The sequence below is a fragment of the Photinus pyralis genome, unplaced genomic scaffold, assembly GCF_008802855.1.
Source record: "Photinus pyralis isolate 1611_PpyrPB1 unplaced genomic scaffold, Ppyr1.3 Ppyr1.4_LG5, whole genome shotgun sequence".
NCBI classification, from domain to species: Eukaryota; Metazoa; Arthropoda; class Insecta; order Coleoptera; family Lampyridae; genus Photinus; species Photinus pyralis.
In genome coordinates, this window is record NW_022170596.1 from 34,185,319 (window position 1) to 34,209,667 (window position 24,349).

General features: G+C 35.4%; 5 protein-coding genes across 7 annotated transcripts; 2 read left to right on the forward strand and 3 right to left on the reverse strand.

Moving 5' to 3' along the window:
• The first annotated feature begins 434 nt into the window (after positions 1-434).
• Positions 435-3,484, forward strand: LOC116170312. Of its 3 annotated transcripts, XM_031486613.1 has the most exons (7): positions 443-877; positions 980-1,297; positions 1,353-1,632; positions 1,681-1,935; positions 1,979-2,141; positions 2,199-2,399; positions 3,040-3,484. In XM_031486613.1, the coding sequence occupies exons 1-7, from the start codon at positions 851-853 to the stop codon at positions 3,065-3,067; spliced, it is 1,272 nt and encodes a 423-aa protein (XP_031342473.1). In that variant the 5' UTR covers positions 443-850; the 3' UTR covers positions 3,068-3,484. The 3 variants fall into 3 exon arrangements, with proteins under 3 accessions (XP_031342472.1, XP_031342474.1, XP_031342473.1); XM_031486612.1 differs by having other exon boundaries at positions 435-877; positions 2,199-3,484; XM_031486614.1 differs by lacking the exon at positions 3,040-3,484 and having other exon boundaries at positions 438-877; positions 2,194-2,377.
• A 1,983-nt stretch (positions 3,485-5,467) lies between these two features.
• On the reverse strand, positions 5,468-6,756 carry LOC116170313 (WD repeat domain-containing protein 83-like). Its single transcript, XM_031486615.1, has 4 exons — positions 6,618-6,756; positions 6,102-6,572; positions 5,944-6,052; positions 5,468-5,888 (listed from the first exon to the last, which is right to left on the reverse strand). Exons 1-4 carry the CDS (start codon positions 6,697-6,699, stop codon positions 5,615-5,617), a joined length of 936 nt encoding a protein of 311 aa, XP_031342475.1. The 5' UTR covers positions 6,700-6,756; the 3' UTR covers positions 5,468-5,614.
• Positions 6,757-6,760: 4 nt separating this feature from the next.
• Positions 6,761-7,747, reverse strand: LOC116170314 (39S ribosomal protein L10, mitochondrial-like). Its single transcript, XM_031486617.1, has 3 exons — positions 7,601-7,747; positions 7,045-7,545; positions 6,761-6,998 (listed from the first exon to the last, which is right to left on the reverse strand). Exons 1-3 carry the CDS (start codon positions 7,617-7,619, stop codon positions 6,799-6,801), a joined length of 720 nt encoding a protein of 239 aa, XP_031342477.1. The 5' UTR covers positions 7,620-7,747; the 3' UTR covers positions 6,761-6,798.
• Positions 7,748-7,945: 198 nt separating this feature from the next.
• LOC116170311 (ATP-dependent DNA helicase Q1-like) lies at positions 7,946-11,261 on the forward strand. Its single transcript, XM_031486611.1, has 6 exons — positions 7,946-8,060; positions 8,107-8,724; positions 8,772-8,983; positions 10,114-10,381; positions 10,425-10,641; positions 10,690-11,261. Exons 1-6 carry the CDS (start codon positions 8,051-8,053, stop codon positions 11,183-11,185), a joined length of 1,821 nt encoding a protein of 606 aa, XP_031342471.1. The 5' UTR covers positions 7,946-8,050; the 3' UTR covers positions 11,186-11,261.
• A 7,684-nt stretch (positions 11,262-18,945) lies between these two features.
• On the reverse strand, positions 18,946-19,815 carry LOC116170315 (endocuticle structural glycoprotein SgAbd-2-like). The gene is made up of 3 exons (XM_031486618.1): positions 19,681-19,815; positions 19,468-19,607; positions 18,946-19,412 (listed from the first exon to the last, which is right to left on the reverse strand). The coding sequence occupies exons 1-3, from the start codon at positions 19,690-19,692 to the stop codon at positions 19,130-19,132; spliced, it is 435 nt and encodes a 144-aa protein (XP_031342478.1). The 5' UTR covers positions 19,693-19,815; the 3' UTR covers positions 18,946-19,129.
• Positions 19,816-24,349: the final 4,534 nt, after the last annotated feature.

Below are 24,349 nucleotides of genomic sequence, written 5' to 3' on the forward strand. Positions count from 1 at the left end.
CACTTTAATTTCCGAGTCAAGTAATGTCATTTTATTGATGAGTTTTGTATTAAACTTTACCCAAAATCGTAGTTTAATATAAAATTTCAATTTTCATAACATTTGGTTAATGTCAATCCGTCAGTGATGACAGGAGTCATTACAGACATTTAGCAATATGACACGTGCGGGCGGAAAAGTGATAGGTGCTGCCGGTAATGTGACAGGTGCGGCAGGTAATGTGACAGGCGACAGGAAAAGCAGTTTGGTCTGCCTCTGTCATGGAAATTAAACTTCCCCGACATAAAATAGGCATAAAAATGAAGGTTTCAGGACGATTTTAGGTAAACATAGTTACTTGCACATTATTTTCATAAAATAAAGGATGGAATTGCGTTTATTGCAGTTTGCTGTATGTCTTCGCGCATTTTAATATCGTCATATCAATGCGTTTTTCCATGGTAACATTGGAAGGGCGTGGTAAAGTTTATAAAACGGATTGCTTTTCCACTGGTTACCTACTACATTTATATTTAACGTATGTACAAAAACATGGTCGATGAAATTCATTATGACCTACAATTATCGAAATACAGCAAAAGAATGGACCTCTTAAGAAATGAATTTATTACGAGGTTAATTGAAAACTATTGCTATGTTAAATATTACAAATCAATAATTAAAAGCTCTAAAAAATATGCATAATTAACGACGTTACGACGCATCTGTCGTTAGGCAACCTTTCGTTCACCGCCGCGACGCTACTGGAAATTCAGCGCAGGTCTAAAGTACGCCAACGGTTTTTTGTACATTATAATGTTGAAATATATTTGTAAACCTTTCATGCAAAGTGGTTATGCAAAGAATATGAATGAAGGCTAATTATTTCCATATTGAGGTATGTACTTCCAAAATTGGGAATGTAAGTGAGATATGTGCGTGTGTGACAAGCATGGCCAATCAATATTCCACCTACTTACTTAATTTATTCCATTTTTAGATTTTGGTCCTCTACATGTTATCACTGATACCATGGCCGGGACCGACAATATTCAAAATATCATGCCCAAAAGATAACGCAAGAATAGTGAGAAAAATAATCCAAAATAAATGGATTCCCGTTTTAGAGAAATATAAAGTTAGTATTCCATTAGAATGTCCTTTTCATCCGTTTAGAGATATTTTTGGGCCACAAGAAGCGGCGAAACAACAGCACCGGCCGTCTCAGTGGACTTGCGGTTTATGTGGAAAATCTTTTTTTGAAGAAAAGTATTTGGATTTACATTTTGACAATCGCCATAAAAATTATATTAATATGGTAAGATTCTAAATTGAAACAATACTCTACTGAACTGAATACCTGTTACCGTTAGGCAGAAGATGCCGTGTGCCTTGCTGATTACTGCGATATAATTCGGTGCGATGTACTAAAAACACAAGATGAAAAAATTGTATATCCAGACACTGTAAATACGGACATTGAAATTTGGAGAGAGACTTCCACTTATAGAACCGAACTGATTTCTACAATCCCCAGAGAGGTAATGAAGTATAAGTCAAAATCTTTGCCTACAAAGAAATCGAACGGGCCGTCAAAACAAATAGATCATTGCCAGAAGTATGATAATCTTAAGGAGGCAAAGAAAAATAACGGTACCTGCACGGTTGTAAATGGTTTCGATTCTATACTCCAACTTTTAGAGGATGCCAATTCCAGTAGTGAGGACGATAAATCCCAAAATAATAGTTTTAATGGAGTATGCCAAAATGATCTAGTCGATTCTGCATTGCCGGCCTCTGACAAGCAACAACGTATTGCAGAATTACAAAAACTTAAAGCGAATTGTAAACCGGAGGAATTGCAGTTGCTAAAGACAAAATGTGAAATATTAGTGAGAGATTGTATTGCAGGGTTGTTAATACATTTGTCGATTAAGGATTTTAAGGAAATAGAAGGTAACAGATTTTTGCTTGCGTAACGCATTCATAATAATTGTAGAGGAGTTGAATCGTGCAGTGTGTTGGTATTTGACGTGTGATAGATATTGGGAGGACTCGCAGGGAGATTTCCGGCAATTTCCATGGGGTTTATTGTGCATGATAGTAATGGTACTATCTTTGGGGATCTGCATATGTTACTACATCATATGGGTTTTATTTGAGTAAGTGTTTTTTTTATTCATGTACCATTATGTAACATGTTCAAACAACGAGATTAGCACGGATGATGTCAGCGTTACAAGTGCGAGTATGACGGACAGATCAACTCCTTCACCGGCGCATGCATTGAGACATGATGCATCACAAAGTAGTGATGGGCACCAGCAATATAACGAAGATTATTATGGAACTTCTGATAAGGACAATGAATATATTTATGTTACCTACCCACCAGATCTGAAGCGAAGGTTGCTCGAAAGGTATATCCATAGACATCACAAAAAAACCTACTTATTGTTATACATTATTTTTGTGCGGTACCTAAACTCCCTACCCTCAGAACAACATTCTTTTTTTTTGCACTATTTACATTATGCAAGGACTAACTCTATTCCCCATGATACACTTAACAAATGGTACTGGCAGTCAGTGATCAGCATTTACTTATGTAAACAGAAATGCATGTCAAATCTGCCAGAAATCTACACCTTTTACATATAGCATTAACATCCTTAGAAAGTGTTAACTATGGTAACAGCGGTTTGTTGTTAATTTTAACAAAATTTAATTCTTGTGAGAATATTCTATGGCCAAATGTGAATTTCAGTTCTTTTAAGTTTACCTACCGTCTTATCTTGTTTAGTGCTGCTAAATATGTTCTCCCATATCCTAGTTACAATAAATTTAGACCGATTAGCTATATTAACCTAGCAGAAGCCCTGAAGCAAAAGAAACAGCAGTGCAAATTAGTAATAATTAATTGGGTTCTTCCCCACTTGCTGTTTCTTTTATCTTCAATGCCAGATTTTATGTAGATAAAAAAATTGTCTATTAGAATGAAATTAGGTCATTTAAACTATACCATGGTCTTCAATAGATAACAAGAGATTTCCATTGTAGTTGCTACAATCGTACCACACGCTTGTAACCGCTAGTTCTACAGAATGACTGGCCATGTAGATAATCCAGCAGCACCTCCAAGAATCCAATATAGAGTAGCGTCATGCTGTAGCCAGTGCTAATTACTACGCGATCAAAAATGAGTTGCTGTCGAGTCACCTTTGAAATTTTTGTTTAAATGGGAAATCGTACTTAACTTGAACTACCAAAGGCGACTTGACAGCAACTTATTTTTGATCGCCCGTTATTATTCAATCTCTTTTATACACTAGTGATTTACAGTTAGATTTTTTGCTTTTTACATCTACCTAACTACCTATACTTTCGAAACGCTGCATGTTCTTTAGTAATTTCAAATAGTGTTTTAATACCTACGTATTTCAAATCTGGTGTATTTTTCAAGAACAGTTGATATTTCTACAGTTTTTTATATTAATAAAATGAATTATAGGATCTATATTGCGTTAATAAAATTGCTTACTAAATTCTTGATCAATTGTTTCATATTTTCCTGTAGTACCACCAATAGGCCGCCTTAACTAAGAACTACGTACCTATCTAAGTTGTTTTTAGCGTAACACAACGAAGTAGAGGTAACGCTTATGTGCTCGATTTTTTCTCATCTGTCTGTCTGTTTCATCGAGGTCTGGGTCTGGGCCCCTGTGCCACCTAGGGATTTCATTTACAGTTGCATTACGCGGCAACACCCACGAGTGGGTTTTGCGTGGGTTTTGAAACATTTTTTGTTCTGTTTTCTGGGCGAAGAACAGTATCCATCATCAAATAGGACTCAGTAATTTTTTATTTAATTTTTTATTCAATGACCCAGTTTTGCTTAACATTAATAAACTGTAGTTGCATTAGTTAATATTTATTTACTTGATAAAAGGAATCGCTACCGTTTACAATCATAATAATCAAATATAGTGAGATATAATATCCTCTAAAAAAATAAGAAGAAAATCAAGGAAAAAGAAATCAAAAATAAAAGCCTGGCCAAGTTGAAAAAAAAATTGTTTGAATTCAAACATTAGGCACAACAATAAAAGAATAAAGAACTGTATACATGATTACAAATATAAACTTGGTGACATCAATCAATCATATTAAATATTTAATTTCTATCTTTTTGATTATAAAGAAATACTTTTTTTAATAGAAGTTTGCATAAGAAAACGAGCTAGATATTTAAAGTTGTGGGTGGTTTTGTTTTTGAAAAATCGCGATAGGTGGTGACATACGTCTAGGCCACACACCTCACATCAGAAAGAATAGCAAAACGGGAAAAGATACGAAACACTGTATATTAGCAATAGTTCTCTCAAAAAATGCAACTTTTGTCCTTACGTGAACAACAAAAAAAAGAATTTGTTATTCCGAGCGTGCCAAATTTTCAATGCCTTACCGAGCAATATTAAAGAAATTACTTCCTTTTCGAAATTTAGAATAACGCTCAAAAACTTTTTGATGGAGCAGTCATATTACCACTTGAACGAATATCTCGAAAGATGATTTTATTGTTTTATTGTTCATTGTATGCTTTACCTTAACATTATAATTTATGTAAAATATTTATATTTATATTTTACACATGACACATTGTTACGTACGTTCTGTTCTTATACAAGTATATGGAATGTATTTTGTGACAAATAATAAATATGATATGATATGATATGATATGATGATATGAAAAGGCTGTATCGTCTAAGAGTAAAAAAGTTAGTATGGGGACACCTATGAGTAAAAAATAAATACTCGTAGTCGGCTTTAGATAAGTAGAAATCACCACCGACTTATCTATGGGAAGCAAAGGTTCGAACTCGTTTTGATACTACTGTTCTATTTTCCAATGGAGTGATAAGATACATATAGAAGTAGGCACAAAAGAAAGATTAAACGACACTACTTATGTAGTATTATACTATTATTAGTATAATCGAATAAAATGAAAGAATGCAATCGTACAGAACAGCATTTTCATTTATATCAGCCATTGACATTTGAACACCAAACAGTTTTTAAAATTACCAAAACAAGGCTTGTAAGCTCTTTCACAAACACCTACCAGAAGGATCTTTTGGGACTCCAAAAGATTCTTGCAGATTATCTGCTCACTCTTTAAGATCCTTGAAAACTTTTAAAAGTGCTCACAGTCTCACAAAGGCTCGTCTGTTAAAGAGGGGTAAGAATCTCAAGAATCTAAAATCGTTATTAAAGGCTCTTAAAGACGTTTATAGAAACTTTTAAAAATTTGAGAATCTTAAAAGAGCCTTTAGAAGACAGATTTTTATAAGGGCTTTTAAACCCCTATACACTGTTGGGAAATCTGAAAGGCTTAAATGCAATATGTGATATCCTTATAATTTGAAACAGGAATTTTCAGCATTATGAAATAGATTTGCCTAAAGGAAGAAAAACACATATGTATGGAAGATCAGAATTGCTTTAATGAGAGAATATTGTCTGAAATATCAAAAATGAAATGTATGAAAATAAAAAATACCTTGGCGATATGAAACATAGCGTATAGTACCTACTACAATACAAATATGTACAAAAAATGCCTAAACGATTATGTGGAAAGAGCTTCATCCTTTTTTATATTTTCCGCCTTATCCCACAACTTAATGGTGTTTACACACGCAGTTAACACGACATCCTTCTTTGGATGAACACATAATGAGTTTAGTACTTTTCCCGATGTATGTAATAACTTTCGTTCAATATTCCCACTTACAAGATTCCAGCAAAACAATTCCCCAGTGGCGGATCCAGACAAAACATGATTGTCAGTATAGCTAATGGCGCTTTGAATGGTCATTTCGTTAGTACGATGTCCAACATATCTAAAGAAAGACACCAAATTAGGCAGATTCCACAAACTAGAAAACTAGTACATACTCTCCGAGTAGTTCTCCAGTGTTTTTGTCTAGTAATCGTATTGTATTATCCGATGAACTGGCTAGTATACATTGGCCATCACGTGAGAAACTTACAGATGTAATTGGTGCTAAAAATGATCTGTGTAGACATTATGCTTCAATACAAATCAGTAATACCTCCTACAAAGTCAACGTGACATGCACCATTTCGTAAATCATACCGTCTGATAGAGCAGTCAACAGATCCAGTCAAAATTTCGGTATCAGAAACGCAAATGGACGTTATGCAATCCTTGGCCTCGTTTAAAACCTGAATCGGTTCGTTTCGTCGGGAATTCACATCCCAACACATAACCGCATTATCTAAACCTCCGGAGATCGCAACGCTGGACTCTTCGTTGAAGGTAACACAGTTTACTGTGCTGGCATGCCCGCGTAACCTACGAAGAGGTTGTCCGGTTGATACATCCCATAAAATGACTGATTTGTCCGATGAGCAGGACACGATTCGACTGCTGTCGCAGGATGAGGCACAATCGAGTACTTCGTTTCCATGCCCGTAGTAGGTCTTCAATACTAAGTTTCGGTATGGATTCCACAGTTTTATTTTTCTGTCTGAACCACAAGTCATACAATAGGAACCATCGACTGTAAAGTGGTAACATAAAAATTGACTTAACCTCAAATACTTACCATTAAATCGAACAGATCTAATAGCACCCTGATTGCAATCTATTGTTAACATGCACTGCAGATTCCACTTCTCATTCGTCATTTTATTTTACCTTTAATTACTAGGGAAAATTTAGGTTAGCTTTAGGATAAGGAGAGCAAAGGACTCACAACTGTACATTTATTGAATAAAAACATGTAACTAAGAACTGCCTAATTGTTTAATTCGTTCATCTAAATTATGCATTAAGGTATTTTGGTGTATGTTTAAATTCTGTACTAATTGCCCTCCTAAACTATCCAGTGTTCGTACCAGGTCAGCTTGTGCAGTCTGAATGTTTGGTATCGCGCTGTAACTTACAAGTTCATCTTTGCTTAAAAACTTCCCCTCGTAGATTCCAGCTGAAATGTGCCATTTAATAACACTTTACTCAAAAAAGAGTGTTACCCATCAGTATAATTTCTGGAAATTTCTTCGATATCTTCAGCAACTTTTTAATTTCAGGTTCTGGACTGAAAACTATGAAGTTGCGTGACACGTACAATGATAAAGCTGCTTCATATGCCGTTCCCTTTACTGCCAATTCCATTGTACGCCGCCCAAAATTTTGAAAATGCATTTTCTCTTTCTTAAATGACGCAAAAGCTTTGAACTTTTGGTCACTGCTCATCGGATTCATGTGGTAAAACGCTACTAATCGCGAGCTTTGGAACCATCTAAACACTTCGCCTGCAATTATTTCCTGATATGGATTCTCGCCATCCTTCGCGTAAATATTGCCCTTATTGCAAAACTCTATCGGAGTTTTTACTTTTCGTGGAAACATCGGCTTGGTAAGTTCTAAAAAGGTAGCCTTCACATGATGTGGGAGTTGAGGTTTTTGAATGTTTATTTTGGAACGAAAGCGAACTGACTGAAGTAGTGGTGATGGTGGTGAAAGGTGGAACACTAAAATAGTCAAAGTTAATAAAGTGCTAATTACACACACTGACACACTTCTTACATTGCTTTATTAATAGCATTGTGGGTTTTAAAAATTAAAAGTATAAATTCTTAAATTATTACATTAATGTGTGGTTATGTTATTTGAATTTGCAGTTTCTGTGATCTCTCAGAGATGGCGTTCTGTTTATTCAGTGTTGCACAATTTCAGTAGAACTGAAGAAAGGGAACACATCAATTTCTAGACGGTTGCTTCTGAAAAGAAAGCGCGAGTTTTATATTTGTAGGTACCTTTTTGTGTGTGCTTTTTTTAATATAGATTACCCATATTTATATAAAAATTGTAAGACGTCTGTATTTTATTCAATTTCACTTGACATTTCGTGTTCGACACCTGAATAAACATCCATTTCGTACACGCCCTGTATACCACTTGTGACAGCGTCTCTTGTATCTACTAGATTGTGTACATTAAGCATTAACCCTACTTTTTAAATCAGTAATCACTAAAATGAACGAAGGTTTGTTTTGATTCAACTGATCTTATTCACATTGTCGAAATTCTAGATTTAGGTGCGGAAATAAAAAAATATGATCTTGAAATTCAATCTATCGAATCGGAAATAGCAAAACTGCGACAGAAACTGAACAAATTAAAAACCAAAAAGAATGAACTCGAAAAACAACACAATTTAGTCAAGAGTTTTGATAAAACTGCGGAAGACTTGTATAAAGGAACTGACTTTCCTTGGTCTGCAAACCTAACTGCACTACTTCGGGAAAAATTTAAACTAGAAGAGTTTAGACCTACACAATTAGTGGCCTTAAATGCGACATTATCAAAGAAGGATTTACTTTTGCTTATGCCAACAGGCGGTGGTAAAAGTCTGTGTTATCAACTCCCTGCTTTAGTTGGAAAAGGAACTACTTTAGTCGTTTCTCCTTTGTTATCATTAATTGAAGATCAACAGATAGCTTTAAGAAAATTAGGTATTGTGAGTAAATCGATTAACTCGAGTACACCTAAGGAAATTAAAAAGGAAATTAATGATTACTTATCGAAGGGTACTAAGCCGGTTATTAAATTGTTGTATGTTACACCTGAGTGGTTAAGCAAAAGTAAACTATTTAAATCCTATCTACAGAAATGCTACGCAATGGGAAACTTGGAACGTATAGCCATTGGTGAGTTGTCTCTAACTCCCTACAGAATGTCATCATTTTAATTTAAGATGAGGTGCACTGTTGTTCGCAGTGGGGTCATGATTTTCGTCCAGATTACCAGTTTCTTAGTTTATTAAAGGATATGTTCCCCAATGTTCCCATCATTGGGCTAACTGCAACTGCCACCCTTTCGGTTCTGTTTGATGTACAGAATATGTTGAATATCAAAGGATGCTTAATTTTCAGGTCATCTTTTAATAGGCCAAATTTATTTTACAAGGTTAATATTCCAGATTGCTACAAATGCTATATCCGAATGCCCTTCTGATTTCATAACTCACCTGGTATTCACATTCAAGGGGGAACCACTTGAAGGTGCATTGTACATAGGCATTAGACAATACTCTTAAGATCTTTATGGATAGTAGATATGAATACTATAATTCATATCCTATAGGAATTTACAAAAGAATAACAATGAGAATGAGTTTCTCAAACTGTGACAATACGTTTATGCACGATACTTTCAATGCTTCCAATTAATGTACAGTGATATTTATTAAGAAGTAGAGGGATTTATGTGTACTCTTTCAATCTCTTCAAAATTACTTCTTAAAAAAAAAATATAGATGTGGTCATATGTGTATGTGGTCAAACTTCTTGGTTTCGTTATCAGGAATACACTCAACTTCACGAATATACAGACAATGCTAACCTTATATAATGCGTTTATTAGATCCAAGCTTGAGTATGCTGCATGTATCTGGTCTCCTCAAACTCTCAAAATACTCAGACATGATCGAAAAAGTGCAGAAAAAGTTCATCCGAGTAATGTTTTTTAGGTCAACCCAAAATTATCCACATTTGATCTCTTACGGTACCCAGCTTAATTACTTAAATAGTACTTTCGGCTTAGATATAACGAGGTTAGAAACCCGACGGTACATTGCCTCCACAATTTTTGTCTTCAAAATTTTACACAACTTGTTATACTCTTCCGAATTACTTCAAGAAATTTAAGCTTAAGGTACCATTTGTTAAGCTAAGGCAAAATAATACTATTTTTGTAGTTAACAACACAACTTCCCCACTTATTAAGATCTTGATCACTTTAAATAAGTTATCCTCAGTTAATGATATCGACTTTTTTCACGATCCCCTAAATTCAATAATAAATAAAATTAGATCTTAAGTCCTAATATTTGTTCAGACCCCCAGTGCCATGTGCCATGTAATTCATGACATTTTCAATTGGTATAGTGCCTTAAGGCTGTTCCAAAATTTGTAAACTTTTGAGGGTATGTAACATACTTTACCATGATTTAATTTATGCTGTACATGACCTGTATAAGTGGTTTCCCTCGATATATACATTCGATTAGGCATTATATAAATCATTTTCTTTTTAAGGTAATACCTAAGCCTCAACAAACTGAACAGTGTTTAGAGTATCTTGAAGGTATACTAAAAAATAAGTTCAAAAACAAGTCCGGAATCATATATGCCTTAAGTATAAAAGACACAGAGGATTTAGCGCAAGCACTACGGGGTCGTGGTCTAAAGGTACGCCCGTACCACGCGAATCTCGAGCCAGAGTTACGACGCAAAGTACACGAGAAGTGGCTAAACGACGAGTACCAAGTAGTTGTGGCTACAGTCGCATTCGGAATGGGCATCGGTAATTGAGTTAAAGTAACTATTCAATCATTTGATTCCTTTAGATAAACCGGACGTACGTTTTGTGATCCATCACTCGATTCCAAAAAGTATGGAAAGTTTGTATCAAGAAAGTGGTCGAGCTGGAAGGGATGGGAAGGCGGCAAAATGTATTGTGATGTATCGCTTTAGTGATTATTTTCGTGGTAGCGCTATCGTCAATTCTAAAACCGAGGAAACCAAGCTTCGCTCTGTTCTAGAATATTGTTTAGATTCCTCGACGTAATGTATATTTACAGACTGAGGCGTTTTTGTTAAAATATTTTTTAGATGTCGGCGTAAATTGCTAGCAACACATTTTGATGAAAAATGGAATAGTAACGAATGTAATAGAAATTGCGACAATTGTAAAACTTCAACTTCGGTTGTGTGGTACAACATTACACCCGTTTGTAAATATGTGTACGCAATCATTGAGAAAGCAGAGAAAAACGAAGTTCATCTTACACTGTTAAAACTCCTTGACATCTGGTTTAAAGGAGGGGATAAGAATTTAAGAGTTGAGGATGTTCCGATGCCAAAGGTTGAGAGACATCAAGCTGAAGTAATAGTCGCTTATTTACTGATGAAAGGTTATTTAGTAGACTATAAAAGTTATACTGCTTATGCGACTAATTGTTATATTCAAAAAGCACCGGGGTGTTCTCTTGCTCCAGGTACAGTAATTGAAATCCCCATTTCAGCCAGCGTCACCTATCGCGGCCTTTTGAAAAGAAGTGCAGATGCTGAAGGGGAGCCCGATTCTAAAATCATAAGACTGGATTAAGTTATGTTCTAACTAAACAATTTTTGTGATCTAGTTTTTAACATGTAACTAGTTAATAAACACTACTTTTAGAGTACATCTTGATTCCCCTATACCTTTTTAAACTAAAGTAAATTTATTAAATTTTAATATAAAATATAACACATCCAGCCACTTTGTATGTAGTAGTGCATAGGAAGAAAATAAATTGCTGGAACCGTTAGTTGAAGAAATTCGCCTAAATCTTCAAATAAAACTGGAAAACTATAGTTACATTAGGCAACACATCATGCAGGCCTCTTCGTACTCCTCTGAGCACCTAACTTGCTAGCCGATCGTGGCTAATTAATTATTTCTAATTGGAGATGAAGGGCTGATTCTCAATAACGTACCTACATGAGTGACATCCCTAACAAATTTTTATTGCAAATATGGCAATTACGGATTCTACTAACGCGAAATTTAAACTTTAAATGTATATTTTACTTTTTCAATGTATTAAGGGTAGCCTACCGTGACATTGCTTTAGTGACGTCACAACTGGAGATGGGCCACTGCAACGCGATACCAAGACCAAGTAATCAACATCAATAAACATAAATTAAGCAAGCATTACACCAAAAATGTAAACAATTACAAACAATAGCATAACGGTATCACACATATGATTGCATTGCGGTTAAACCAAGTAAATTTCAAAAACAAATATTCAAACACACAAAAATATAAAATGCGGCAAACAAAACACAAATACGATATAAAGAAATGCAAAAATTACTACCTGCATTAAATAACACAAAATAACAACAAACATTTATGGAGCGAAACGTTCACGACCGCCATTCAAGACAAGATGCCAAAAGTAACTCCCGTTCGTGCTTTCTAGGTGGCGCAAGCAGCTTTTTCCCACCTAGAAATTGTATGGTTGCCAACTCTCAAAAATGTATGTATCGTCGTAAGTTGTATATACAGGGTGGAACCTTTCAGTACTTATCTAAAAAGCGCAAACGGTTTGCAAACAATTCGATCTGGCAAACGCACCCTATCGTTCACCAGCACCTAAACAGTTTGTGTTTGCAAACGTAATCAAAGCGCAAACACGTTTGGTTCTGGTGAACGCACCCATTGATAAAAAGCAGCCAAACTAGGTAATGAATTGATACCACCGAAATCCAAAAAAACTATATGAGCAGCAGTACGATGCGTTTAATAAGTAGTGCCGCATACAAAATGTGAAACAACCTACTGAAATTGCCTTGCTAGTAATTTCATCCTTCCAGGATTTTCGTCCAAATTTAATCCCGGCGGGACAAAAAGTGACACTTCAGTACTTGTCATAATGGAGTGAAGTTGTCACTGAGCCGAATTCAGAGTTCTTCCTAATTTCAAACTCACACTCAACTAGTTAGTCACTCATTTCTAACTCAAGTTAGTGCGAATCCTACTCATTCTCACTTTTGGTATTCAGAGAACATCTGTAATGAGTGACTAATTTGAGTGGGGTTTTAGTATGGAATCTGTCAAAAATATTGTTAGGGGAACGATTGGTAGTGGAAATTTTACCAAGTAACTAACAAACCGCTCTGGAAACGCTAACTTCAGCATAAACGGATATTTAATTTGAACTTAATTTCTGACGTTTTCTTATCGTCATAACTATGAACGCCAATAAAAAACCATTTATGACCGGAGATGAGAAGATTTTTAGCATTGGAAATGCTTATGTTTTGTATGGGTTTGAAGTTACTGGTTAGTCGAGCAGAAAAAAAGACAATTAGTCATTCAGGAAAAGTCGCGGATACGTCGATACGGTAGATACTTACTTAACAGTGCGCAAGGGTTTTGTTAATTCGAATCTAAATTTATCGCACATCGCCCGTGATGGTATTACCATTGAATTTATAAGTTATAAATTCAATGGTATTACATGCATGTTACGACACGAGCAAGCTTGCGAGCGAGTGGAGCAAGTGATACTTGTACGGTTATTATTTCCAATGTCTCCGATGGTTGCAAGGATTGCGAAATCTGTGAATTTTTTTAAAGAAATTGTGACCCGGTATATTAACATCGTCGAATGTAAGAAGACCGATGCTGTGTCCGTGTCACAACGAAAAAAGGTCTGGCAGACAATCGTGTCCTTACTTACTAAGATAATGTCTATAACACACTTAAAAACTACTTTGAAATAAAATATTCTAACAAACACAGGAAACACATTTGACATAACCAAGTTATTTTAAATTAGTGACACTTAAGGGTAGTCCAAAGCTGACTTACATCGTACTCATCTCTTACTCACTAGTTAGTAAGATTTTAGTCACTCATTCAGTCTAATTTGTTTCTGAATACCAATGTCAGAGTTTAGGTTGAAATTAGTAGGATCTGAGTGTGAGTTTGAAATTAGGAAGGACTCTGAATTTGGCTCACTCTCGGAAGTACGAAAAATATTGTACCTAACTCTTTCGGAAAGAATTTTCCCGCATTCGCACTTTCATACTATCTAGTAATCGCCGCTTTCCCAGACTGATTTGAGTCTGGTAAATCGTATTTTTGTACTCATTGAATGGAAAGATAATGTTTCCAAGCATCCTCGATGCACGGGAAAACGACTTTCCCGCATCGCGGTGTTTTTTAGTTTCCGCTGGAGAGAAGGGGTTATGCGCGTTCTTCGGTTGGTAGTACTCAAGAAAAAGTCAAATTTATTGTTAAAACGTCTTAAAATGTGACCAGTGATATTCTGCAACTATTCGCATATGCAGTTTAAGAAAGCACATATTAACACACACAAAGCTTCCAAGGATTTTAAATGTAACGAGTGTATTTACGCAACTCAAGATATTCAGTGCAAACGATGCAATGCCGTGACCAGTAGTAGCACTCATTACAAAGGCAAAATATGTATTAACCAAAGATGTGGAAGTTTTAAATGTGACCAGTGCATTATTAAAAGTGGGCAGTTACAAAATTATGTTACCAACCAAACATATGATTGTGTTACCAACTCATGATTAAAAAAAAGCTAATTTACAAAACTTTATTAATTTTGACCTTTTTTTACGCAATTCGTTACAAAAAATATTGTACCTAACTGTTTCGGAAAGAATTTTCCCGCATTCGCACTAAATGCAGCACTCCCTACGGTCGTGCTGCAAACAAAGTGCTCATGCGGGAAAATTAACTTACCGAACTTGTTAGGTAAATAACTATTTCCTACAATCGATATCCAAAGTAGGCATTTGCGCTCGTATTTGACAACGCAAACGTCATCTTTTTCGAGGAATGTCACTTTGTCGCTTATAAGCAACAAAATAGAAAAAACGCTCGCTCTCCCAATTATTAACTATAAATCAAATATGCATTGCTCAGAGTATCCAATGACAACGAGTAAATGACATCTTTAATTTGGGTATAAGATTATGATGATTTGAGTGAAAAATTTAAATTTCTGGAAATATGTGAACTGCTCGATTGTAGAAAAAATCTTGTGTGTAATTCGAGCGCAAATTGATTGTCGATTTCAAGAGATTGCCGCGCTCCTTCGTCGCGCGTCAACTGTCTCTTTCAATCGACAATATATCATTTTGCGCTCTTAATACACAAATAGCTATTTACCAGACTGAAAATTTTTACCAGACTGGAAATTTTGCCTAGCAACCGCAACTGACATCCATATAAACGTATGCATTGATTTGATATTTGTCAAACTACTGTCAGATCAAACAAATCAAGTGATCGACTTTTGTTTTTATTTTAATGTGTACCTACAACATTCTAATCAAAATGGTATTTTAATAGAAATAGAGCAGTATGAAATAAAATGTTTTACATTATTTGTATGTCAAATCAGTTTACGTTACTCGTTTCGAAATTCCTGCCTCAGCTACGCTTCGGCAGTAAACATCTCACTCGTTAACGTAAACCTTGATTCACCATACTCATATGTAAATAACTATTTCCTAATTATTGACACGTGTAATTATGCAAAAACGTTTATTAAATACGTACGTAAACAACAAATACTCACTGAAAACAAATAAAATTTAAACATTCTAATACACACATCTGCCTTTTTTAGCGTAACACAACGAAGTTGAGGTAACGCTTATGTGCTCGATTTTCCGTCGTCTGCCCATCTGTCTGTTCCATCGAAATCTCGGCCCCTGGACCATCTAGAGAATACGGGTTTTCGGTCATTTGTAGTTGCTGAGGTCTTATATGTTCCAGTTACTCATCATTTACATCCTTTTCATATATGATGGCTGATTTTCAAAAATGGAGAAATGCTTTAAGAAACCCTGGAGTCACTAGTAATTTCGAAATTGTCTCGGTGAATACATCTTAACCAGTTCATTTTTAGGAAAACGAAAAACCGGAACCTTGTCTCTTGAACTATAATTGCTTTTGCAACCAGGGACGCAGCACGTATTTGGCATTTTCTTACTTATTTTGTTCGAATACAGTTAATTTAAGTATACAACATTAAAAAATAAGTTAACATAAAACTTGAAATTAATTACATTAAAAGTCGATATGACGGCCGCCGTCAGGTGTGACGTCAACGTAATAGTGGGGACGATTAAGGGCAGGTAAATTAGTTCTACAGACTATACCGAGTAGATTTAAAACAGCGAAGACCGAAAGCCCTTAGATTTGGATCAGGAGATTTGTGTAGTTTGGACTGGACCATTTAATCGGGTTTTATTCTTTTGAATGGTATCAATGTGAAAGCACTACTAATCTAACTTAACTAAGTACACATTTTATTTTCTTTAAATTAAGAGAGCTTAAGGTTGAAGAACTCGTTCAATGTATATGTTACCGGCAAACTGCGAAATCCGGCATTTTGCAAAATCCCTAGGTATTTTGCGAAATGACCAATGCAGCAGGCAAAGTGAGAAATGGAACTCGACTTCGCACTTCGCCTGCCTCTCTTTAGAGATTTCGCGAAATGCTAAACATTCAGGCAAAGTGAGAATTCGCCGTTATTTTCCACAGATTGCGCGTACAGCTGTGTCAAACGTAAAACCGTCGCGTTAGTACCTTCCCTTATGTAATATATTCTCCACAGTCAATCCAAAGCGTGACTCAACAGAAAACCCATAGAAGAAATGCAGTCTAAACGTGAGCGCAATATTTAGAAGCCTGAAGGTATGCTATTCTCTGCATTGATATTTTCTTTTTGAATCTCGAGTTATATGTGATAATAGCTATTTATATATCAAGTACATAAACTGGGTCTTTATGGACTAGCCGTTTATTTAGCCGAGCGAGGCACAAACTATATACAAAGCTTTATGTACGACTGCAACAACCCTTAAAAATGAAAATTTCATGGAATTCAATAAACGATAAAATTTATATATCATTGACAACAGATGTCAAGTATCATAGTGCAATCTTAACTTTTCCTTCTACCGAGCCTTCAATGTATTTTTCTGCCGTCGATGAGCTTTTCCATGCCCCATGACGCTTTAACACCGAAACCCAGGCAGAAAAATAAAAGCAAATGGCTGGATCGCCTTAAGGCGGTCTACCATACCCTTCCAAACGAACAATTCTATATAACGTGCAAATACATATTATAAAAGATAATACATTAATTTCATTATAATCGGTTAATTTTAAGAAAACAGTAATAATAATCTTAGAAAAAGGAACAGACAAAAAAACAAGAGGAAAATAGGTAATTACAAAAACATTTACCATTTAAATTTGGTTGCTAAAGACCATCTCGACTACTAATGGCCGTTTGCACCTGGTTTGCACCGACAAATTTAAGCGGAGCTTAGAGCGTAGCTTAAAATCATGGCAACGATTATTGAAACAATGGTTGCCATGGATTTTAAGCTAAGCTCTGCTTAAATTTGTCGGTGCAACGGCCTTTAAAAGCAGCAAACGAAATAGTTGATTGAGAAAATATATTTTTCTCCAACCACCTGAATAAGACGCTATTTTGTGACAGTGTTCGGTACCTAAAATTGACGTTTTGCGGATTAATCGCTTTCACCATGGCAACTGTACAAAAAGTGGATACTTTTGGCCCTAGTACCAAAAAGAAATTGACCTCGAAAGTTGGCCAATTAAAAAATTACAATCACGGAGATATGTCACATTGGCATCGTTTTACATTGCAGGTTGTAAGATATTTCTATACATACAAATCAAATATTTTTGTTACCTACATGTATTGAAAATGATTTACGCTCGCTATTTTTATTTAAACCATGTGTAACGTAATTTACATATTCCGTGAACGTAATTTTAATACGTATACAACCCGCCGTCGCGCGTAACGCCATCTACTTCAGACCCATTGCACTATTATCTGTCATTTTGAAATCAAAATTTGAAAAAGTTAATTGCAATTAATTTTAATTAAAAAACTGTATGGTAAGTTTTTTATTTCAATGCAAAATATAACAATATTTATTGAGTATACAATAAAATGACTGAAACTGATAGCGACATGGATTGCACTCCGCCAGACATTATAGAAACGGCAGAACATGCTACCTCAAGATTTGCTCCCTACAAAGTCGTGAGAGGTGAGAAGTAAGAAGTAAGAACGAATAGGTTATAAGTTAACCTAAAAACTAGAGTGGCATGACACGTGAGGACAAGAAAGCAGAAGTTCTTATACTATAGTAGTGAAACTGATACTGAGTTTAAATTCGAATATAATTTGAAGTAAAGGGGGTTGGAGAAAAAATTTTATGTTTTATTCGTACAAAAAATGCGTTTTCGGGACTCGGAAGGTTGCTGGACTCCGCTAACGCGTCGTCCAGCAACTATCTTCCTCGTCCCGAAAACTGACATTTTTTGTACTAATGAAACAAATAACTATTGTATACGCTCCACTATTTTTCAATAAACTGTATAGACTGCGATGATAGGCGGCTCATTTGAAAGAGAATGGGGTAAGGATCTCGTGCGTGTGCCTACCGGTATTTTTCCCGCTCCTAGCATTATTATTATTAGGAGGAAAACACGCTCTCTTGCATAACGACTTTTTAAACTTGTTCATGTAGATGGCGCTATTTCTGGTTCCATTTGAGTAAATTTATTCTTTCAGTTATGCATTTTCTTGGTTATTAAGTCAGAAATCCCACCCAAAAAGCAAACAACCTTCAATGGGTTTTAAATATTTTCCAGCTTAAAATTGCGAACTATATCCTCTATGTCTACATACTCGTTTTAACTGTTATATTTAAACAGACTAGAATGTTCCTTCAGTTTCCAAATGTATTTTGCGAAACCGATTCCTCATAACAATAACATGTAAAGTCAACCGAATTAGAGTCCGCATAAACTAAAAATGGTCATTCGGTGTTATTGTAATGGCCTATGGGTATCAAATTAATGTGGTCTTTGGTATGAGACATCAGTTCTTTGCTCAATGTCGACGGGTTGATGATTTGAAACTTAACACCCTTATTCAACATTCTTGCTTTCACTCGTATTTTTAGATTTTGTCGATATTTGCAATTTAAATCGTTTTGCAAAAGTGCGATACACCGAGCATTTATGTATGCAGAGGCATTGCGTGTTTTTGAGTGGGTGCGCAGTTTATGGTCTCATAAGTCATACCAGTGAAATGTAGAATGCAAAACGTTTGAAGAAAAAGTTGGGAATGTTTATGGGTGTTATTTTCTGCACCTTCGCTAAATTTCACATCGTTAATAAATGGGTGTCAGTTTGCAGGAGGAATTATAATGTGTGTGTATGTCAATCGCATTATGATTTTTTGTAACCTTTTCTTACAAATTAATAATACATGATGAGCATGATGAGCCATTTATTATGCGCAGTTACATAACAGATAAATTTAACTACTCTGTAGTCATAACTTCAACAAGCCATATATTAACATTTGCATTAGTATTTGTCCATCCAGAGACGCTTATCATGCATCAAATAATAGACAAAATTATATTTACACATTTCGATTTCAAAGTGCCAGCGTTAATATCGCTTTTGTGGTTTGTTGTATTTCGGATCATTTTCTTCAGGATGAGCAGCGTTGTAGGCTAACGATCTCAAAATTGCTTCTGGAATTGGAGGTGGTGTGGGAAGTACACTTCCTTGTGGCTGAAATCCATTTTCATCAGCTATGAATTGAATGACGACAGGTTCACCATTAGGAGACGGGTACGCATAGGATCCAGTAACGACAGGGACTACTTCGTTTCCTACTTGTTTTAAGACTCCTTGTTGTTGCGACTGAATTCCATTTTCAGTTTCAAAACTGTATTTAATTAAGAAATTAGCGATTTTATGACAGTCCAAAAGCAAGTAGTTACCTCCACTGATAAGAACCATCGGGGTTGAGATCATACAGCTGTTTTAGGATAGATATCACTTTACCAGTGGGATTTGGTTGATAATTTGGTTGAGGTCGGTATTGTGCGAATACGCACGCCAAAAGGGATAGAAAAACGATCTGAAAATAATGGATTGTAAGAGCATAAATATGCGTCTAGGTACATATTTTGCAATTGATGTGTGGTACTTACAAGTGAGCGCATGTTGTATACAATGGTCACTTAAGACTGATCTCTGATGGGCGAAGATGATATTTATATACTGATGCCAAAAGCCAAGGGGCATCTCATGCTCTCTCTCATTCAAGACGATCCCAGCTTATGGACATCTATGACTTTTTATGTCTCAATTGTGGTATGTTGCACTTCCCAATTCAAGGTTATTGTTTTAATGCTAAATGTTCGTCATTTCAAATATATGGATAAAAAACCACTCTCACTTTCAGGAAAGTATGTTAATATTAATAAATACTTCCGTGCGTACCCGATCATTTTGATCCTTATTTGATATTTGTAGCGATATAATTGTGTAATAATGGACAATTTTAAAATTACTGAAACCGTCACTGTGGTCTGTATTATACTGTACATTATTTTCTTACGTGACATTTATATAAGTTGGCATGTCGAGATGGTTCAATTCGATAATAGGTATGTACATATAATTAGAGGAATCTGCTTCAAGTACGAAGATGTATTGCACGTTTACGTTGAAACAAAACACGAAGAAGCCAGGGGCAATTTAAATAATCGCAAAGTCCTTTAATAGATTTCTTTAGGCTTTCATGGTCACAAATTAAAACGGATTTAGTTATTTCGAATTACATCATGAAGAAATTCATTGATATTCAGGAAATAATTTCAACAGTTGCTACCTACCATACTCGTAGAATACTAACACCCAAAATAATGTTTTGCATAGTTTCCAAATTTTCAAAATATAACTTATTTATCATAAATAGGATATAATTCGTTCTTTTCAAAACGCGGTTGGGATGGCAAACCGTTTATTATTCTACGGTGCGCACAAGGTGAAGAAAAAAATTGAGTTATTAATGAAATGATCCTGACATTTCTTACTTTTTGAGGTTTGCGCGATCTTTATTGTTTTAAAGTAAGGTCATCATGAGCAAGGGAGCAGAATATTTCTTATTCTTAATTACTAATTTTGTAAATAACAATACCTACACGAATAACCTACACTGTAGAGGGAGTGTATAGGAATTGCAAAATTATAATTTTTCTAATTTAGGTACATGCTCAGACTTCTCACGAATTTAAAGTTGAAGTCATTCATTATTTATTGCTTACATTAACGTTATAATAATCCAATGCTTGAAATTTTATTTACGGCTACTATAATATGGTACAAATTACCGGACAAGAAATATTTAATTAATTTCTACCTAATGATTCTATAAAACATGAAGAAATTGCTCCAAGGTACCTACGTGTGAATTGAATATTCGTAGGTATTACGTTATGTGCGGTTTTGGAATACCACTACCAAAAGAATTTCGAAGATGTTTAATGGGAAGTCGATTAATCACCATCAAATATTTAATACATTGTCTAAATGCTTTATTAATGGGTGTATGTGCAAATACAGTCAAAGATCAGTTAGGTATTCCAATGTGAATTCCACGATTCGTACAAAATTTACAAGAAGAAATCCACATGCTGGGTTTTCCTCTGGATTTAAGAAATTCAGAATTACTAGGTATTTTAGCCCAATCTCAAAAGTGGGGAGCTGACGATTTCACTACTTTTTTCCTTTTAACTTCACACTAATAACCTTCTTTAAAAGTTCCAATGTGCTAACACACGTAGATGCGTGTTGTTTGAATACTTATTTTAAATGTTAGCTGCTTGTATTTGTGTCTACGTTTCTAATTTGCCCCTGTGCTAGGTACTTGATATTTGTGTAGTGTCTATCATCCTATTTACTTCCGATCTCCTTCACGCAATGTGAATAGGTACATTCATTGAGACCTGTAAAAATATTGTATGTTTATCTTACATATTCGTTCATTCGTGATGATATCTCGTGAACGGGATTCGTTACATTCATAGGGGTTGACGACCCCTTTTGCATAAAATAAAAATTAGACCTCCGCGGCACTGGCAATCAATCTTTATACTAATAATATCATTTATTGAGATGTAAAATATAATTGTAATACATATATCTCAAAAGAGGACATGTTAGCATGCTGGATTTCACCGCTCCTATAATTACACGTTCTGTAACTCCATTTAGTACTGTCAAATTAGATCAAATTTCCACAAATAGCGAAAGAATTGAAAGAAAGCTGAAAATTGGTATAAACAATTACAATCGTTAATGATTGATTTGATTCAGAAGAACCACACGAAAATCATGAAAAGGATTTATTCTGCGTTCTGAATAAGAAACTGTCAGGTTTATTCTCATTTGATTGATTGGTTTGGAAGGATGAAAAGTCGGGCAAGTGCACATGCAATGCGTTCGGGTGTTTTTTTTCCTTGAAATTGGTCATAAATTGGCACAATATCATAAACAAGCGATTCGTGGTAAAAGTATGTTAATTCGATGCATTTCGGCAACCAAAATGTAATCGCCAACATTGTCCGCGGCGCATAAACCTTTATCATTTCTATGAGAATCTATAGGATCATATTACAATATGAAAGAATGCAATAAATTACATGCATTTCATTACATTACACATGCAAGCAATTTGATTTGGGAAAGGTAATTTATTCTCCAAAGAAGTACGTAACATTTAAAAACTAGCAGACAATTAAGAAATGGTCAACATAAAGGGCAGTTCTTAGAACAGAAGCAACTATGTACGAGAAGTATTTGTGCTCCAACGTTATACTGTAATTTACTGCAATTTGTAGGAATCTCTAAGAATTTTTATGCAACGAATTGTGTAATTAGATGATCTTACAATAATTACATCATCAATTGCCACTAGATCATAACGCTGTCGTTCAGTTCAGTTTCTTATAAGAAGATAAAGTCATTTCAAGTATGGTAATTAGCTACAATTTTCTTATTGCTATTTATTTCACATTTGCACGATTCTACCAGAAAGGTATTATTAGTCGCAAATGTTCTCTTTTCATTAATTTCAGCTAGCTGGGTACGTTTTAAACAATTAAGTTCAAAGGCGACAGACTAACATTTACTTTTACATCAGATCATCTATTGGTACATCGAATTACATGTAACCGCAAAGTTCAAGGGAGAATAGCATATTTAAGAGAATACCAATGCAGTATGATTTATTATTCTGTTTTATTAATAATCGCAAATTATTTTACTTTTGGTGCAATGTGTTGTGTAAGAGAGGAACCGGCTTAATCGAGTATTAGATGTAGGTACATACTGTTATGTAATGTGTTATTTGAGAATTTGTCCTTTTTGTAATCTAATAAATTAATAATATTAACATTTTTCTGTAATAGAACCCCATGGCCACAAAAAAAGTCACAACTTTGTGATAATTATCCATTAAACACGAATACCTACAAACAATCCGTCACCACATCGACAACTGTTAGTTGCACATCGTTGACCAGCATGACCTTTGCCCGTAGAAATTATTCATCAAACACCTAATTAGTTACTTATTTATCTATACTTTAATTTTAACCTTTCCTACCCAAGAAGGAATGCTCTTAGTGTGATTTACGGCAGCTGCTTTAGGTGTCGAGTTACTCAAATTTTAGATGGCCACCTAAATAATATGTCAATCAAAGAAGGCCTTGTCATTTGATGGGTATCTTCAAGTAGGTACACACTATTGATTATTTCAAGTTTGCCGTAGCTCTTACCTAGTGGCAAAGTACAGAAACCATGAAACATACCTAAGTTGTAATTCTCATAAATTGCAAATTAACCAAGCTCTTGAGATTCAATGGCAAACATTTGAAGTTGTGGATGTTGCAGTGATGACGCCATTATGGACAACCATCCTTCAGTGATGGAAAGTGGGGGAAGATGCGCTAATACGGAACATATTCTGGTATGCTGATATGGCGTAGTGTTGCTGGAATCCCAATGCTTGAACTTTCGCCACAACGCCCGACTATGATGGAAATGACAACCGCTATTGTAATTGTTTTAAGACCTACTTTGGGTGGCGGTGGTACGGCATCACTTCTACTGTACCAGTAACAAGGTACTGAAGATACTTTAGGTTCAGTAGCTACAGCTTCCCGGAGTTACAGCCATGATTCCCCCCATGGAATGGAATGTGTCGGGTCAATTCAAAATTCCAAAGAATTTACATTGTCTACACACACACACACACACACATACACAAGTCCACATTGTCAAGTATGAACTGTGGGAATAGATCGGCAGACTTCAAAATGTTGGCACTTTCAACTTGCAGCACGTACGACCCTTCTAGTTTCTTTGTAAGACGATAGAAAATGAAGAAGTTTAGAGTCAACCTTCTTGTAGATCCATTCCAGCTCGCAGTGCTCCAAGTTTTTTCCTATCGGAAACAGCAGTCATGATGGAGGAGAGAAAAGATTTGGGGCGCTATTATGATTGCATGAGCCAGAGTGAAGCTTTTATTTTTTTAAGTGTCCAAGGATCCTTGTTTGTTGGTGTGTCTGTCCGTCCGTCCACCCGTCTGTCTGTCCGTCCGTCTGTCTATCTGTCCGTCCCTCTCTGTCCGTCCGTCCGTCTGTCTTGTGTACAAACGTACGATCGCTTTGAAAATTGTTCTTCAGGATATAAGAAAGGCCGCTATTGTTTTTCGGCTACGTAGACTGACGGGTCAAAAGGTTACAGCAGAAAAACTGCGAAACTAATGCGTCCTCAATTTGTTTAGCGCATGCGCAATCCAATTTTTTAAAA